The sequence below is a fragment of the Vulpes lagopus genome, chromosome 23, assembly GCF_018345385.1.
Source record: "Vulpes lagopus strain Blue_001 chromosome 23, ASM1834538v1, whole genome shotgun sequence".
NCBI classification, from domain to species: Eukaryota; Metazoa; Chordata; class Mammalia; order Carnivora; family Canidae; genus Vulpes; species Vulpes lagopus.
This window is the reverse complement of record NC_054846.1, coordinates 46,371,268-46,389,753: the sequence shown is the minus strand read 5'-3', so window position 1 is coordinate 46,389,753 and position 18,486 is coordinate 46,371,268. Positions and strand designations below refer to the sequence as shown.

The 18,486-nt window shown below is 40.7% G+C and overlaps 1 protein-coding gene across 1 annotated transcript; it reads right to left on the bottom strand.

Annotated features, from left to right (window-relative positions):
* Positions 1-5,579: 5,579 nt before the first annotated feature.
* On the bottom strand, positions 5,580-6,575 carry LOC121481090 (olfactory receptor 6S1). The gene has a single exon (XM_041738081.1). It carries the CDS (start codon positions 6,573-6,575, stop codon positions 5,580-5,582), a length of 996 nt encoding a protein of 331 aa, XP_041594015.1.
* Between the last annotated feature and the right edge of the window lie 11,911 nt (positions 6,576-18,486).

Below are 18,486 nucleotides of genomic sequence, written 5' to 3'. Positions count from 1 at the left end.
TCGGCAAGAAAACAAACTCAGGTAGGACCCAGTCTCTGTCTTCAAGGCACTTTTTCAAAATAATGGGGAAACAGAGAAAACGGTGCCAGTTGCCAGAGAAAGTATATCATTTAGGATTCATAGTGGAACCAGTATAAGTGGATGAAGACTAACATGCAGTATAGGAATTACTGATACAATTCACCCACTTACAATGTACAGGCAAGTGGTGGGTTTTTTTTGAAGATTTTATTTATTTATTCATGAGAGACACACACACAGAGGCAGAAACATAGGCAGAGGGAGAAGCAGGCTCCCTGCAGGCTCCCTCTCTCCCTGCAGAGAGCCCAAAGCAAGACTTGATCCCAGGACCCCGGGGATCACCACCTGGGCCAAAGGCAGATGCTCAACCAGTGAGCCACCCAGATGCTCCCAGGTAAATGTTTTTTTTTTTTTTTTAAGAATATTTGCAGTTGAACCACCACCACAATCAATTTTACAGCATTTTTATCACTCCAAAAATAGTTCTTGTACCCCAATAAAAGTCACTCCTCATTTTCTCCCATTCCTCTCCTGCAGCCCTGGGCAATTACTAATCTACTTTCTCTGTATATAGATTTTCCTATTCTGGATATTTCGTGTACGTGGGATCATACTATACATCATCTTTTGTGACTGGCTTTTTTCACTTAGTATTATGTTTTTAAGGTTCATCCATGTTGTAGCATTCATCAGCACTTCATTCCTTTTTGTCAAGTAATATTCTGTTGTATGGATATTTGTCCATTCACCAGTTGATGGCACTTGAGTTGTTTCTACTTTTTGGCCTTCTAATGCTGCATGAATATGTATACAAGTTTTTGTGTGGACACAAATGTTTTCGTTTCTCTTGGATCTATAACTAGAAGTTGAATTGATGAGTTATGTGTAATACTGTGTTTAAGCTTTTGAGGAACCCCCAGCTTGTCTTCTGGCTTATACACCAGGGGTGTATAAGTGTTCCATTTCTTCACATTTTCATCAATACTTATTAATGTCTTTCCCGTTATAGCCATCTTAGTGAGTATGTGGTTTCATTTGATTTCTCTGATGACTAATGATGTCGAGTCTCATGTGTTTGCTGACTTTGTGTAATTTTGTATGTCTCTTCAGACCCTTTGCCCATTTTTAATTGACTCATGTTCTTTGTGTTTTTGAGAATAGAAGTCTATATATTCTAGATAGAAGTCTTTTTTCAGATATATAATTTGCAAATACCTCCTGCCATTCTGTGACATCTTTTCCATGGTCTTTGAAGCACAAAATCTTAAATTTTTATGAAATTCCCTGGATGTGCTTTTATTTTGGAATTGTGCACTTGTGTTCAAGATAGCTTTATCTAAGGGAGTCTTGTACTATTTCTTGTGACTCTCTTGAGAGAAGTTATATTCATTCTGCCCTGAGAATATTAATGGAGAATAATGCTTATATTAATGTATTACCTTGCAGTTTCCCAGATGACATAAATGTTTTAATGTTTTTTCATAATATTTGTTTTTTATTGTTTCTTTTTTAATCTTAATATAGTTGTATTATATCAGTTTCATGTGTACAATATGTCGATTCAACAATTCTGTACATCACCTGGTGCTCATCAAGGTGCCCTCCTTAATCCCCATCACCTATTTCACCTATACCCACCACCTCCTCTCTGGTAACCCCAGATGGCACAACTTTTTAGTATGATGGCAGAGCTTCAGTTTAGAATTCTCAAAGATGACTCTTTCCTAGAAGCAGACAAATTCGTTGATTGCTGCAAGGGAAATTGTTTTTCACTGTTTCACTGCAAATAAGCGCTCTAGCTGTATGTGAGAGGTTCAGTTTCACATAGTCCCTAGAGTAGGCCTATCGTGGGAATGAGGACTAACACTCCAGCTGCTGGCTGCTTGAGTTTAGCATCTGTCTCAGGGCAGTGGCTATCATCTGCTCATGAGTCTGTAATTCATTCAACAAATAATTCCTGGGCAGAGTCTGTGGACCGGGCTCTGTTATAAGTGTTAGAAATACATCCTTATTTTCAGCTTCCTCTTAATTTGTGAGTTCTAGGAATAGCTTTACAATTAGCTAATATTTAACAGCTTTATTGAAGAGGGTGCACCAGCAAAACAAAATAAAGTAGCTGGAAATGTGGAGAGAAAACCAGGCAAGTGCAGTCCCAGAGGAACCAAAGAACAAAACTATTTTAAGTAAGAGCCTAAGATCGGTTGTGCGAAGTGCTTCTGACATTAAGATGAAGAAAAAATTCCTGATGGAATAGATGGTTTAATGTGCTTTATTGTTAAAACTTGGGGGTTATTACAAATTGTTATAGGAATTCCTCTCCTTCTGTTAAAACTTGGGGGTTATTACAAATTGTTATAGGAATTCCTCTCCTAGGCCAGCATCTGGGATTGGCTTCAGATTTTTAGGTTCTGTGAAAGTAGGGAGTTTGTAAGGCAATCATAGTTCATCTGCTCTCGGGGCAGCACGCCTAGATCACTCCAGAAGAGTTCTTTTTCCCTTTCAAACTGCTGGTCATTCCTTTCATTCCTTTAGTTTCCATTCAGAAATACTTTGGGGATTGAAATGTTTAGTGTGTGTTTGTGTGTATTATTAATAGAATTAGATGAAAGCATTACTATTTCCAGTGCCCACTGAAGCTTTATGGCTGTCTCTTTGCATGCTAATCGCTCGGCTTGCCAATTTTGCAACCTTATGTTGAGGTTGATGTGCTGTCCATACTTGTGTACATGATAGAAATCCTCACTTCCTTTCAAATATCTGGTGAGGAACATAAAATGTACCACAAAGTCTGGTTCCTGGTAGGTACAACAAGAGTTGGCATTCAGAATTCTTTGATATTAAAGGTTTTAGTCCCAGTCCAATTTTACTAAAAACAAAATGAAATTGAACACAACAGATATGAGAATGTAAAAAAGTGGGCAAATGAAAGGGACACAACCCAGTGAAAAATGACTGATGTCTTTAGTTCATCTTTGTAATACAGTGCAAATTAGAAAATCACATTAAATGCTACTATTCATGAACTTTCTCTTGGGTCTGCTTTTGCAAAGACACCTGGGGTTACTGTGGAGATGTGAGTAAGTCACTTATTCAATTTGCTTTACCTCATTTCCACCTGACAGTAAATGCAATTTTTTTTTTGTGAAGTGTATACAAAAATACACAATCTATCTCTTTTACTTTTATTTATTTTTAAGATTATAAGGACAATTTTCTTAAGATTTTGATTCTGGACTCGATCCTGGGATTGATCCTGGGACTCGATCCTGGGATTGATCCTGGGACTCGATCCTGGACTCGATCCTGGGATTGATCCTGGGACTCGATCCTGGACTCGATCCTGGGATTGATCCTGGGACTCGATCCTGGACTCGATCCTGGGACTCGATCCTGGGATTGATCCTGGGACTCGATCCTGGGACTCGATCCTGGACTCGATCCTGGGATTGATCCTGGGACTCGATCCTGGACTCGATCCTGGGATTGATCCTGGGACTCGATCCTGGGATTGATCCTGGGACTCGATCCTGGGATTGATCCTGGGACTCGATCCTGGACTCGATCCTGGGACTCGATCCTGGACTCGATCCTGGGACTCGATCCTGGGATTGATCCTGGGACTCGATCCTGGACTCGATCCTGGGACTCGATCCTGGACTCGATCCTGGGATTGATCCTGGGACTCGATCCTGGGATTGATCCTGGGACTCGATCCTGGACTCGATCCTGGGATTGATCCTGGGACTCGATCCTGGGACTCGATCCTGGGATTGATCCTGGGACTCGATCCTGGGATTGATCCTGGGACTCGATCCTGGGATTGATCCTGGGACTCGATCCTGGACTCGATCCTGGGATTGATCCTGGGACTCGATCCTGGGATTGATCCTGGGACTCGATCCTGGGACTCGATCCTGGACTCGATCCTGGGACTCGATCCTGGGACTCGATCCTGGACTCGATCCTGGGATTGATCCTGGGACTCGATCCTGGGACTCGATCCTGGACTCGATCCTGGGACTCGATCCTGGGACTCGATCCTGGACTCGATCCTGGGACTCGATCCTGGGACTCGATCCTGGGATTGATCCTGGGACTCGATCCTGGGATTGATCCTGGGACTCGATCCTGGGATTGATCCTGGGACTCGATCCTGGGACTCGATCCTGGACTCGATCCTGGGACTCGATCCTGGGATTGATCCTGGGACTCGATCCTGGACTCGATCCTGGGACTCGATCCTGGGATTGATCCTGGGACTCGATCCTGGGACTCGATCCTGGACTCGATCCTGGGATTGATCCTGGGACTCGATCCTGGACTCGATCCTGGGATTGATCCTGGGACTCGATCCTGGGACTCGATCCTGGGATTGATCCTGGGACTCGATCCTGGGATTGATCCTGGGACTCGATCCTGGGACTCGATCCTGGACTCGATCCTGGGATTGATCCTGGGACTCGATCCTGGGATTGATCCTGGGACTCGATCCTGGACTCGATCCTGGGACTCGATCCTGGGATTGATCCTGGGACTCGATCCTGGGACTCGATCCTGGACTCGATCCTGGGACTCGATCCTGGGACTCGATCCTGGGATTGATCCTGGGACTCGATCCTGGGATTGATCCTGGGACTCGATCCTGGGATTGATCCTGGGACTCGATCCTGGACTCGATCCTGGGATTGATCCTGGGACTCGATCCTGGGATTGATCCTGGGACTCGATCCAAATTACACAATCTATCTCTTTTACTTTTATTTTATTTTAAGATTATAAGGACAATTTTCTTAAGATTATTGATTTCCATAAACAACTGAAAGACTCTAATGAGAACTTTAATCAGTTTTTAACTTTTGGCAAAGGTCACAAATAGATCTCTCTAAGAATTGGATTAAAATTGTGGATCCTCTTCCCAGACAAATGCATTTAAGTCAAACACATAAAATTTGCATACTAGTGGGGCTTATACATTTTCTTTTTTTCCTTCTAATTTATTTAAATTCTAGTTAGGCAACAGATTTTTAAAAAAGATTTTATTTATTTATTCATGAGAGACACAGAGAGAGGCAGAGACACAGACAGAGGAAGAAGCAGGCTCCAGACGGGGAGCCCGACATGGGACTCAATCCTGGGACTCGATCCTGGGACTCGATCCTGATCCTGGGACTCGATCCTGGGACTCGATCCTGGGACTCCAGTACCACATCCTGGGCCAAAGGCAGGTGCTAAATCGCTGAGCCACCCAGGGATCCCCAGCAACAGATTTTCTGAAGCCCATCCTTAGATTCCCTGGTAACCATGGACCCTTAGGTTAAGATCTCACAGGTTGGAGGATTTTATGATGTAATTGATTATGTATATCAATAATAAATGGATTTATTTATAAGATAGAATCAAGGAATTTTGTTTGAAAAAGAATGGCAGGCTTGATGACTTTGGGGTTCTGTCATGGTTCCAGAATTTGGTCATTTGGTGATGTCCGTGACAAGCATAGGAAAGAGAGTGACAACAGAGAAGACTTGGACTCACAACTGGTTATTACACTCCCTTCACTTTCACTTCACTGTCTTCTTACTGAAACTCTTAGCGAGAAGAAGATTCCCCCAAAAGCCTACTCCCACCTTCCTGAACATATCCTTCAAAGCTTCCTTGACTCGCTCATTGCGTAAGGCATAGATGAATGGATTCAGCAGCGGTGTCACAAACGTTGTTACCACTGTCACTGCCCAGTTGGTATTCACAGAGCCACTCTGTGATGGTCGCACATAGAGAAAAATGGCACTTCCATAGAAGAGGGTCACCACCATCAAGTGGGAGGTACAGGTAGAGAAGGCCTTCTGACGGCCAGAAACAGAAGGAATGCGCAGGACAGCCAGAGCTATGTGGCCATAGGACACAGCAGTAATCATCAGCGAGGATATGATGACCAGAGAGGCCAGCACGAAGTCTGTTTCCTCCAGCTTCTTGGTGTTGGTGCATGCCAGGCGGAGCAGGGGGCCACTGTCACAGAAGAAATGCTGCACCACAGTGTGCTGTTCACAGAAGGGAAGTAAGGCCACAGCCACCGTGGGGCCAAGCACAGGGACAAGTCCCCCCATCCAGCAGGCCAAGGCCACTCGAGAGCACACAGCACCATTCATGAGCAAGGGGTAGTGCAGAGGGTGACAGATGGCCAGGTAGCGATCCACAGACATGACAGCCAACAGCAGGAACTCAGAAGCCCCAAGAAAGAAGTAGAAATAGAATTGAGTAATGCATGCAGCAAAGGAGATGGTGTGTTGCCTGGAGAGGAAATTGCTCAGCATCTTGGGAATGATGACGGAAGTGAGCAAGATCTCGAGGCAGGACAGGTTGCCCAGGAAGAAGTACATGGGGGTCTGCAGGCGAGCATCCGCTCCCACCACCCCAACAATCAGCACATTGCCTGTTAGAGTCAGCAGGTAGACAAGAAGGAAGACAGAGAACACTTCTGCTTTTGTGTTGTTGAGATTTGGGAAGCCTGCCAAGATGAACTCGGTCACACCGCTGCTCTGGTTCTCGCCAGGAGCCATTCTCTTTCTCACCTGCGCGACAGCACCAACATGTGCTGGGGGAGATGCATCTTCTCCAGAACAATGCTGAAACTTATTGTGATATGGCACACGTATCCCCGCTTCTCCAGTCGCTGTAGAGATCTGAAGAACCTGAGGCCTTCACCTAATGACTTCTAAAGCTGCAGAAGATTTTCCAGCAAGGGTATCTAACACTTAGGTGGGGAAAGGCCAGGAGCCTCCATCCTCAGATCTTAAATGGCAATGCCTCACATTTATAATAATGATATCATTGACCATCTGAGCTGGACAAAAAGATAAAAAAAAAGATTTCGTGAAGAATATGATTCCCATTCCACCAGGATCAGGACTTGAGCCAGACTGCATAACTTTGAATTCCAGCATCTCCATTTTCTAGCCAAGTAGCCTTGGGAAAATTATTTAAGAACCACTCCTGTGCTCCTCAGTTGTGAAATGCCGTGAGAAACAAGTGAAATAAGAGTGTAAAGCATTCAAGAGTTTCTAGCACTTAGGTGACAAATGCTGTGGAGAGAAAGCCCTGTAAGTTTGGGCACCAGACTCTAGACTTGGCTTGCCATTTCCTTGGAAGATGATCAATGCATCCAGCTCATTTGTCCTTCACCTGCTCAGCTGTGGATTGAGTCATAGGAATCTAGGTCATTAGTACATCTATTTTATAAAATTACCTTTTTCATGGAGAATTTCCCCCAGCAACCTAAGAGACTAACTGAACTCAGCTTGTCATAAAATGCTTGCCTATCTAAAGCAAGTCATGGCATATTCAAAAGGTAGAACAGGGCTAAACTACACTGAATCATCAGTCAGGGATCCACATTTATTTATTTAGTGTCAACTTTAATCAAAGTAATCAGGGGAATATTAGGATGAGTTTCTTTTCTTTTCTTTTTTTTTAAGATTTATTTATTTAGAGACAGAGAGTGTGCACACTTCTGGGCAGGGGGAGGGGCAGAAGGTGAGGGAGAGAAGCAGACTCCCTGCTGAGCACAGAGCCAGACTTGGGGATCTATCTCAGGACCCTGAGATCATGACCTGTGATCATGATCTGAGCCGGAATCAAGAGTCAGATCTTTAACCCACTGAGTCATGCAGGCGTGCCTAGGATGAGTCTCTTATGCTCTTTCAGTCCATAACATGGATCCAAAGCCCTTTCACAAACTTGGGTTCCATTAGGTGACTTGCCAAAGACAGAATTAGGAATTCCAGGTAATGACTCATGAAATCAGAAATGAAGTCCTTCCCATTTGATTCAAATCCTTTCAGTTTTGAAGATCACCACCAGTTATAAGAATCAAATCAATGATAGTCTGAAACCTGGTTTTAAAAATGCCTCAGTTACTAGAATACGATCACCTTTAGCCATGCAAAGCATGAGATTAGACTTAGGCTCCAGTTCTCAGCCCTGAGTTCTCTGGCACACTCCAACAGTCTTTGTTCCCAGCAAACAGTACCCCTTTACTTACAATGTCTGTAGGAGACATTTTTGGACCTTTGTCTAGGATAAAGGTCTTTCTCCCTAGGGATTCCATTCAGAGGCTCGTCTCCCTCCAGCTTCTATAGAAATTACCTTACTGTCAATAAAATCATCCAATTCTTCTGTATTGGTTATGTATTGGGCTCCAGGGATACTTGGCGATTCAGAATTAGAGGAGACGTTGTCACTACCTCATGTAGCTCACTGCCTAATGAGAAGGACAGAGAAGGTGATATGGGTCACAGATGGAATGTCACAGGTAAGAATAGGGCCTAAGGAGGATGTGGGAAAAGAGCCAAACTGAGATTTAGAGAGATGAGGGGCATTCTGGAGAAGGGTGAGGCCTAAAATAGATGCTAAAAAAATGAGTATGGATTCCATAGGAGAGAAAAGAGGTTTTGTGATGAAAAAGAGTAGCATGTAACACGGTACATTTGGGCTGAAGCATGAAATACAAGGTGTGGAGTGGAGTGAGATAGAACTAGTCACCTCGAAGGGGGCTCTTCTGGCTCTCTGTGAAAGTATTTCCACTGAACTGAACCTAACTATATCTTAAGTGAGAAGAAGATGAATCCCAACCTCAAATATGGAAGGAATCCCTCCTACCTACCCTTGAACGTCCTTGTTGTTCCACGAGGGTGGGGATCGCCTTCTAAGAATTTTCTTTCCCTTTTTATGACTCAACCGTCTGCTCCACCCTGGTCCTTTTCATGCCCTGTAGTGTGAGGCTAACAAGAGCCTGGAGTTCCTAAGGGTGGCAAAGCACTTGGGAAAGCAGGCAGCAATTGGGTAATCTGCTTCTTCTCTTGTGCTTTTCTCGTGGGTAGAATTGTTCCTCTACCTTGTGAACAAAGGGGCTTTCTGATCCTGAGGTGACTGCATCCCACTGCCCCTCTTAGGGCCGCGTGAAGCTCAGCCATCGCACCCACCTTTCCCTTCCTGTAGAAAGAGCATCTTGTGCAATGTGATCACGGCCTTAGGCTTGACTAGCGACACTCCAAGCGAAGGACAATGGCCTGAAAATAACATGGGGTTGGAGTGCAAAGGGTGAATATGGAGAGGTTAAACCATTTATCTATGAAAGGACTTAATGCACTTACCTACAGTTGCTTTCACCTCTAATAGTTGAGAAATGTTCCATTTAAAGCCAGGTCTTCACGGCTTTGCTGATGAGTGTACCTACAAACTGTCAGTTTTCCTCCCTAAATCCAAGCATTAGCCCAAGTGCAGAGAAGGAAGAGGCTGAAGAAGTTATTGGTTTCTAACCAATCCCTCCATCGTTGGGTAGGATCCTTCATGCAGAACTTCAGTTTCCAATGGAGATTCCCCCAAATGCGGATTGATTAATCTAGACATCAGGAGCCTGGCTGGTGGCAGTGCCTGCTAGAGAAGAGAGACACAAGACTGAGGTAAAATCATGAGAGAGAAAGAGAAAATAATTCCTGAAAGACTCAAGGGAGATTTGCAATTCAATGGAAATTTCCCAGACTCCATCTCTGATAAATCTGAAAGAGGCTGACCCTTCATTCAACAAGGATGCCTGGGAATGTTTCTGCCTCCATCTGCTAACCCCCCCACCCCAAGCCCAGCAGCCCCAAAAGTCCTGGGGGCAATACAGTAGGAATGAGAAAAAGGATGGAGTTTGACCAACCGCGGAGGGCCATAGTCATCATCCAACACTCTTCGGCATGGCACTCAAGGGAAATGTTTATTCCCCAGGTAACACAGACATTGTGTCTTCTCCCTGTGGACCTAAAATGATACTGGGAATCCCTAACCTGGCTTCTGGGTTGGCAAGTGATAGGAGCCCCCAAGGTATGATAAGATAGGGAAAGACTCCCTGAGTCACCTCTAGCTTCTGCTTCTTCCAGCTTGGACTTTATCCTCCAGTTGTAGCATATACTGTATTACAAACCCAAATATTGCTTAGAATTCTGGACCATTGTTCACATTTTTTCATCTGTGTCTACTCTATGCCCCTGACTAACTCCTATTCATACTCTAGTGCATATCACGTCTTCTGAGAATCTTCCCCTACCAACCCCCCTCAATCCCACCACTCTGCCCACACTCCAACCTGAACTGGGGCACCTTCGGCTGACCTCAATCTCAATACTTAACCCGTTGTATTATACCTCTGCTTTCCCATCCATGTCCGCTCCAGGCTCTGAACTTCTAGGGCAAGAATTGTATTTTGATATCTGTATTTCCAGCACCAAGCATAGTGCCTGGCACACATTAGGTGCTTAATAAATGGTATATAAACTAAACTCCTCTGAACCCCCAACTCGAGAAGCAGCTGCTTTTGTGAGGTGAATACCAGTTAAAAGATGGGAGGAAGAGTACATAGATCTCCCTGGGACTTAGTATGGCTAAGTCCATCCTTCTGTACCTACTCCTTTTTAGAGAAAACAAAATACCTGAATGGAAGCACAGATGAGGCATAAGGAGTGTCATCACTTTGCATTTTGAGGGAAGAGTAGGAACAGACAATAGAAGAATTGGCTGAGCTAAGCCAAACAAAACCAAACTAGAAACTGAAGCTCTTGTTTGTTATCTATAGGAGGGAGAGGTCTCAGCAAAAAGAGAGACCCATGAAGTCTGAGAGCTAGTAAAGCACACTTAAACTATATGTGTTTTAAAATTCTGTTTAGGGGCACGCGGGTAGCTAGTCAGTTAAGTGTCCCACTCTTGATTCCTACTCAGATCATGATCTCAGGGCTGTGAAATCAAGGCTCGTGTCAGGCTCCTCACTGGGCATTGATTCTCTCCCTCCCACTGCCTCTCCCCGCTTCTCTCTCTCTCTCAAATAAATAAACAAATAAATTCTGATTGACTTGTAACAATTAAAAGTACAGCAGAAAGAAACGAGATCAAAGTCAGGTAATTTTTAAGCATTACATAGCTATTGATCCAGCTGACAACAGTGTTGGTATTCAGCTTGCAATACTTTCAAATTGGGTGGCTCAGTTGGTTGAGTGTCTGCCTTCAGCTCAGGTTGTGATCCTGGGGTCTTGGGATGGAGCCCTGAGCTGGGATCCCTGCTGAGCAGAGAGCCTGCATCTCCCTCTCCCTCTGCTGCTCCCCCTACTTGTATACTCTCTCTGTCAAATAAATAAATAAATAGAGTCTTAAAACAATACTTTTGAACTGACTTGATCATAAGAATATCTTAGTTTTTGCATGAAATAGAGCATTTGAGAAGAAATTTTTTAAGAATAAAACATGCTCGTATGACTCAAAAAATATAAAAATGCATAGATTAAAAAGTCCTTGGTGTGCCCCTCTCCATCCACCTTACATCTCTTCCCTTATTACTTTCATTATTTTATTGTGCATCCTTTCAGTGTGTTTGTGTATATAAGCAAATATCTTAATGCTTATTTACCTGTGACTTTCTTATGCTGTTCTGCACCTTGTTTCTTGTTTTAAGATACCCTGGAGAACTTTCCTTGTCTGTACATAGAAGGCAGAAAGAAAATGCTTAAACTAAGGAGACTATTAGCTCGACAAACATGTTAAATGAATGCATTGCAACATTCCTGAGTTATATTTCTGCTTTAATCATTGTTTGATATCCTTGATTAGTTTTCCTCATCAGTAGAAGTCCTACTATAGTAGAAATTGTATCAAAAAATTTAATTATCTTTTATAAATAAAAATAAGTTATAGCAAACTTCCAGTTATAAAATAATTAAGACATGGGTATATGATGTTAGCAAGGTGTCTATAGTTAATAACACTGTATTGCATATTTGAAAGTTTCTAAAAGAATAGATCTTGAGGGTGCCTGGGTGCTCAGTTAGTTACGCATCTACCTTTGGCTCAGGTTATGATCCCAATGTCCTGGCATGAAGCCTAATATTGGGCTCCTTGCTCAGCATGGAGTCTGCTTGTTCCTCTCCCTCTGCCCCTTCCCCTGCTCATGCTCTCTCTCTCTCAAATAAATAAATAAAATCTTAAAAAAAAAAAAAAGAATAGTTCTTGAAAGTCTGCATCACAAGAAAATATTTTTGTAATATGTGTGGTGACATGTTAACTAGACTTATTGTAGTGATCTTTTAGAAATACATACTAATATCAAATCATTATTGATTTGACTGAAACTAATATAATGTTACATGTCAAAAATAATAAGTTATAACAAAATGATATATCTGGGATTTGCTTCAAAATAAAGTGATTGGGGGACACCTGGGTGGCTCTGTGGTTGAGCATCTGCCTTCCGCTCAAGGCATGATCCCAGGTTTCAGGATAGAGTCCTGCATCAGGCTCCCTGAGAGGGGCCTGCTTCTCCTTCTGCCTATGTCTCTACCTCTGTTTGTGTGTCTCTCATGAATAAACAAATAAAATCTTTTTTAAAAAATAAAGCTATTGGGAGTATAGATATAATTAGCTTGGCCATGAGTTGGTAATTCATGGAACTGTGCACTGGTTTACAATGTGCATGAATTACACTGTGGTTCATTATATTATTCTATTTTTAGTATGTTTGAAATTTTTCATAATAAAAAAGCTTCAGAAATATGACAATTAAGTCCCTATTTTAAGAAAATTCTATTTTTTTTTAGAAATTAGTTAAAAATTAATGAATGTCAGAAATACTTCATCTTAAAGATAGCAACTCTAATTCCGTAGAATTAGCCAACTAGCCACTGGGGAATGTTAAATACCTTATGGGCTACTCAGAGCCAGAAAATGTAAAACTATAATGAACTACCAATTCCAAGAGGAATTCAAGTCTCTCCTCTCTCAGCAACACCCTGTTTTCTGATCCAAAAATAATGCAGAAACACACACACATTCACACAGAATCACACAGTTCAGAATGGAGAGATTGGATTAGAATAGTACACTGACTACAGAAACCTTTTTCACTATGACAAATTCTTTAAAATGAAATAAAACTTATATTTTCTCTTCCTCCTTTTCTTGCCTTTTCATTTTTTAAAAGGATAACTACATGACAACACAGAAAAACAAGGCAGAGGGCCATTACCAAATCTTTACATAAAAAAAATTTCCAGGAGAAAAAAAGTCAGATAATTGAATTTAAAAGAACAGAGAAATACAATGTAAATCTAAATACAAACGGGAGATATCTATAGTCCTTAATCAATACATTTTAAATGATACCCAAATATCACCTGGCTTTGAATATAGCCACAGTGGAAAGAGAAGGATAAAACAGGACAAGTGACCTTAGAGGAAACACGTACTTAAAAACAGAAAAGAAAATAATCTTTAATTTTTCAAATTTGTATTAATATTGTAATTTAAATTTTCATAACTCAAGAACAAGTTGTTATAAAAATTAGATTCTAAGAAGCAAGGGTTTCTTGGGTGGCTCAGTGGTTGAGCATCTAGTTTTGGCTCAGATCATGATCCCGGAGTCCTGGGATCCAGTCCTACAGTAGGGCTCCTTGAGGGGAGCTTCTCCCTCTGCCTGTGTCTCTGCCTCTCTCTCTGTGTCTCTCATGGATAAATAAATTAAATTTTTAAAAAAAAGAAGCAAAGGTTTCTTTCACTAATAAAGAAATTATCCTAATTCACATAATGTAGACATATATCAATTATAAAAGGGATTTGGCTGAAGACCATTTTCTAGAATATAGAACTAGGATAAAATATGAGAGAAATGTTAAGTGACATAAAGGTAGATAAATATCTATTAAATAAGAATACAGGGCACAGGGACACCTAGGTGGGTCAGTCAGTTAAGCATCCAATTCTTGATCTTGGGATTGTAATGCCCAGTGCTCAGCCAGAAGTCAGCTTGAGATTCTCTCCCTCTCCCTCTTTCTTTTCCTCTGTCCTTCCTCCTACTTGCAAGTGTGCTCACTGTCTCTCTCTGGAATAAATAAATAAGTCTTTAAAAAAAAGAATAGAGGGTGCAGAAGTAGACTCACATATACAGGGCCACTTGATTTTCAATAAGAGAAAAGGATTCAGTGCAAAAAGTATAGTCTTTTCAACAAATGTTGCAGAAATATTTATCCATATATATATGTGTGTAAATGGACTTTGGTCTACACCTTAAACCATATACAAAAGTTAAGCAAAATGGATCACAGACTTAAATGTAAAACTCAAAAATTTTAAACTTCTAAAAATAGAGTAGAAGAATCTGTGACTTTGATTTATTCAGATTTCTTAGAAACGATCAATGCTTAGCCCATAAAAGAAAAAATGATAAACTGAACTATATCAAAATTTGAAGTTTTCTTTCTTAAAAGGAGCTTCTAATATGATGAATAAATAAGCCATGGGCTGAGGAAAATATATTGAAATCATATACTAATAAAGGACATGTATCTAGACTCTACTTTAAGAGCTCTTAAAACTCATTAATAAGAAAACCAACAACTAATTTTTTAAATGGAAAAAATATTTGAGCAGTTCTACAATAATAGTCAAGGATTTCAACACCCCACTCTCAAAAATGGACAAATCGCCAGGTTAAAGATAAACAAGGAAATAGATGTTGGCCTTGTAAACCAACTGGACTTAGCAGACATATATAGAAAACTCCGCCCAACAAGTACACATGGAACATTCCCCAAAATAGACCATACGTTGGTCTATAAAACTCATCACCATAAATCAAAGTCTTTAAATCATATAGAGTGTCTTTGTTTTTTACTTCAATGAGTAAACTACAAATTAGTAACAGAAGGAAATATGAGAAATTCACAAATATGTGGAAATTAAACAACACACTCTTAAGCAACCACTTGGTCAAATTAGCTACCACAAGGGAAATTAGGAAATACTTTGAGATAAATGAAAACAACATCACAACATACCAAAACTCATGGGATGCAGCAAAAACAATGCGCAGAAGGAAATTTAGAATTGTAAATGCCTACGTGAAAAAAGATCTTTTTAAAAAAGATTTTATTTATTCATGAAAGACACGGAGAGAGGCAGAGACACAGGCAGAGAGACAAGCAGGTTCCCTATGGAGGACCCTGTTGTGGGACTCAATCCTAGGACCCCAGGGTCACGCCCTGAGCTGAAGGAAGATGCTCAACCACTGAGCCACCCAAGTATCACTTAAAAAGATCTTAAATCAGGGCAGCCTCGGTGGCTTAGCAGTTTAACACTGCCTTCAGCCCAGGGCCTGATCCTGGAGACCTGGGATCGAGTCCCACATTGGGCTCCCTGCATGGAGTCTGCTTCTCCCTCTGCTTCTCTCTCTCTCTCTCTCTCTGTGTGTGTGTCTCTGATAAATAAATAAATAAATCTTTAAAAAAATGATCTTAAATTAATAACATAACCTTCAACCTTTAGATAGAAGAAAAAAGTTCAAGAAGAAAAGGTTTAAGAAAAAAAGAGCAAACTAAACACAAAGCAAGCAGATAAAGGGAAATAATAAAGATTAGTGTGGAGACAAGTGAAGACAATAAAAACAAGAACAGAAAAATAATAGAATCAACAAAATCAAAAGTTGGTTTTTGAAAAGATGAACAAAATTGGCAAATCTTTAGCTTTCTGGCAAAGAAAAAAGAAAGAAAACTCAAAACTACTAAAATCAGGAATTAAGGTGGACACAGTGCTACCAATCTTATAGAAATAAAAAGATTATAAGAGAATAAAATGAACAATCCTATGCCAACAAACTAACCTAGATAATCTAGATTAGATAGCCTAAAATGGACAAATTTCTAGAGACACATGACCTATCAAAACTTACTCAAAACTTTCCCAAAAAGAAATAGAAAATCTGGGGGTACCTGGGAAGCCCAGTGGTTGAGCATCTGCCTTTGGCTCAAGTTGTGATCCCGAGGTCCTTGGAACAAGTCCTGCTTCAGGCTCTCTGCAGGGAGCCTGCTTCTCCCTCTCTGTGTCTCTGCCTCTGTGTGTGTCTCTCATGAATAAATAAAATCTTAAAAAAAAAAAAAACTAAAAAAAAAAAAAAAAACTAGAAAACCTGAACAGATCCATAGCAAAGAAAAAGATGGAATCAGTAATCAAAACCTAACAAAAAAGATCCAGGACCAGTTTCATTGGTAACTTTACCACACATTTGAAGAATTACACCTATCCTTCTCAAACTCTTCTAAAAAGATGGAGGAGGAGGGAACACTTCCTAATTCATTTTATAAGGTCAGTATTATTTTTCATATTAAATCCAGACAAAGATATCACAAGAAAAGAAAGTAGCAACCAATATTCCAAAGAATATAAATGCAAAAATCCAGGGGTACCTGGGTGGCTCAGTGGGTTAAACATCTGACTCTTGATTTTTGGCTCAGATCATGATCTCAGGGTCATGAGATTAAGTCCTGCTTCGGTTCTGCACTGGGTCTGGAGCCTGCTTAAGATTCTCTCTCTCCCTCTCCCTTTGCCCTTCTCTGATTTTCTAAAAATAAATTAAGTAATAAATAAATAAATGCAAAAATTCTCAACAAAATACTGGCAAACCAAATCCAGCAGCACAGTAAAAGGATTATACACCAAGACCAACCACAATGTATCTAAGGAATATAAGATGGTTCAACATATGAAAATCAGTAAGATATACCATATTAATAGAATGGGGAAACACAATATCTCAATTAATAAAGAAAAAGCATTGGACAAATATAACATCCCCTTATGATAAAAGCACAAAACAAACTAGGAATAGAAGGGAATGCCTTCAAAATGACAAAACTCTCAACATTTTTTAAAAAATGAAATTATCAGGGCACCTGGCTGGCTAGTTGGTAGAACAAGTTGGGAGGGGGTTAGAGACAGCACAAGCCTAAAAGGTATTTTGGAAATAAGGTTTCCAGGACCCTGGGGGAGATAACTATTGTTACAAAAATGTCATTTACTACTGTTTAGTAAACCTTCAGTTGTGAGACCCTTCAGATGTATGTCGAGGGGCCATGTGCTTGGAGGATGATTACTGATATGTATCTCGGGGATAGAAATTAAGGAAGTTCCCGAAGAAATTTTTGTATGTTAAAGAAGACTTACAGGATCCTGGAGGTCAGGCTCAGACTGCCTTCTGCCCTTAGAAAAGTGTCAGCATTGAGGCAGCTGAGTTCCCAGAGGAAGGTCACTCTACCTGTTTCAAGGACTTGTCAATGGGCTGTGGACAGTAAGGAAATGTAATTTTTTTTGCCTTTTGCCTTTGTTTCCGACATCACATGCACTCAGAGCTTCCAAACAGCCTCTTAGTTTACCTCTCTTAAATGCAAACATTTAACCAAGGCTCACCCAGTTGGTGGGGGAAAAAAATCATCTAATGGGATTTTATTTGTCTGAAACTAGCAGGAGAAGGTAACTTGGAGGAGAGAGTGAGCATTATAGGGAGAAGATAATTTCACTTAAAAAATTTTTTTAAAGGTTTTATTTTAAGTAATCTCTACATCCAACATGGGGCTCAAACTTACAACCCCAAGATCAGTAGTCACATGTTCTACCAACTAGCCAGCCAGGTGCCCTGATAATTTCATTTTTAAAAAAATGTCGTTAATGTTCTCAGTGATAATATGTTGCAATCATAAGACAAAAAGGGATATTGAAAAACCAAATCAAACAAACCAACCCACTCAGAACAAAAAAGAACTCTTATGAATTAAAAAATATGATAGATTTTTAATATGTGCCATAATGTAAGGGCATGGAAAGCACATGATTACTAATAGAAAATAGGATAGAAAAGATAAGAACATTTGAGGATTAATAAAGGAAGTTGTATTTCCAATCAACAAAAGGGAGAAAGGAAAAAGTGGAGGCAGAGAAATTGCCAAATAATCCCTGAAAATTTATCATAATTAAAGGGCATTAGTTCCTTGATGGCATTGATACTTAAAACTCTATTTTGTTTGAGGGCGCCTGGCTGTTTCAGTTGGTGGAGCATGCGACTCATAATCTCGGAGTTGTGAATTTGAGACCCATGTTGGGTGTAGAGATTACTTAAAAATAAAATCTTTTCTGCCCACGGGTCCTGTCCCTGTGCTTTAATAAAACCACCTTTTTGCACTGAAGACATCTCAAGAATTATTTCTTGGCCATTGCCTCTGAGCCCCAACCTTCAAAACGCATCACATGGATAGTACTTGATGGTTCTGGGCCTCACTCTGTGGTGATATGGGTGATCTGTATTTTAGGAAGCACCAATGCCAATTTCTTAAAATCTTTCCTTTTGGACTTCTCAGATAATGCAAAGAAAATTCTTCAGTTTCCTACCTAGCTGCCAAATATGTGGTGTCTAAGTAGGCATCACAGTAACCAGTATGCTTAATTTATTTAATCCCCTAGTTTCAAAGGTAAAAGAACCTCTGGTTTATCAGTTCCAGAGACAAATCATCCAGTGTCTTGCTGGGAGTGAGAAGGGCTACAAGAAGGTATGGAGAATCAAACTGCTTCTTAAACATCTTTCAACCAGTTCTTAATTTAGCCTTCCATTTACTTCCAAAAACG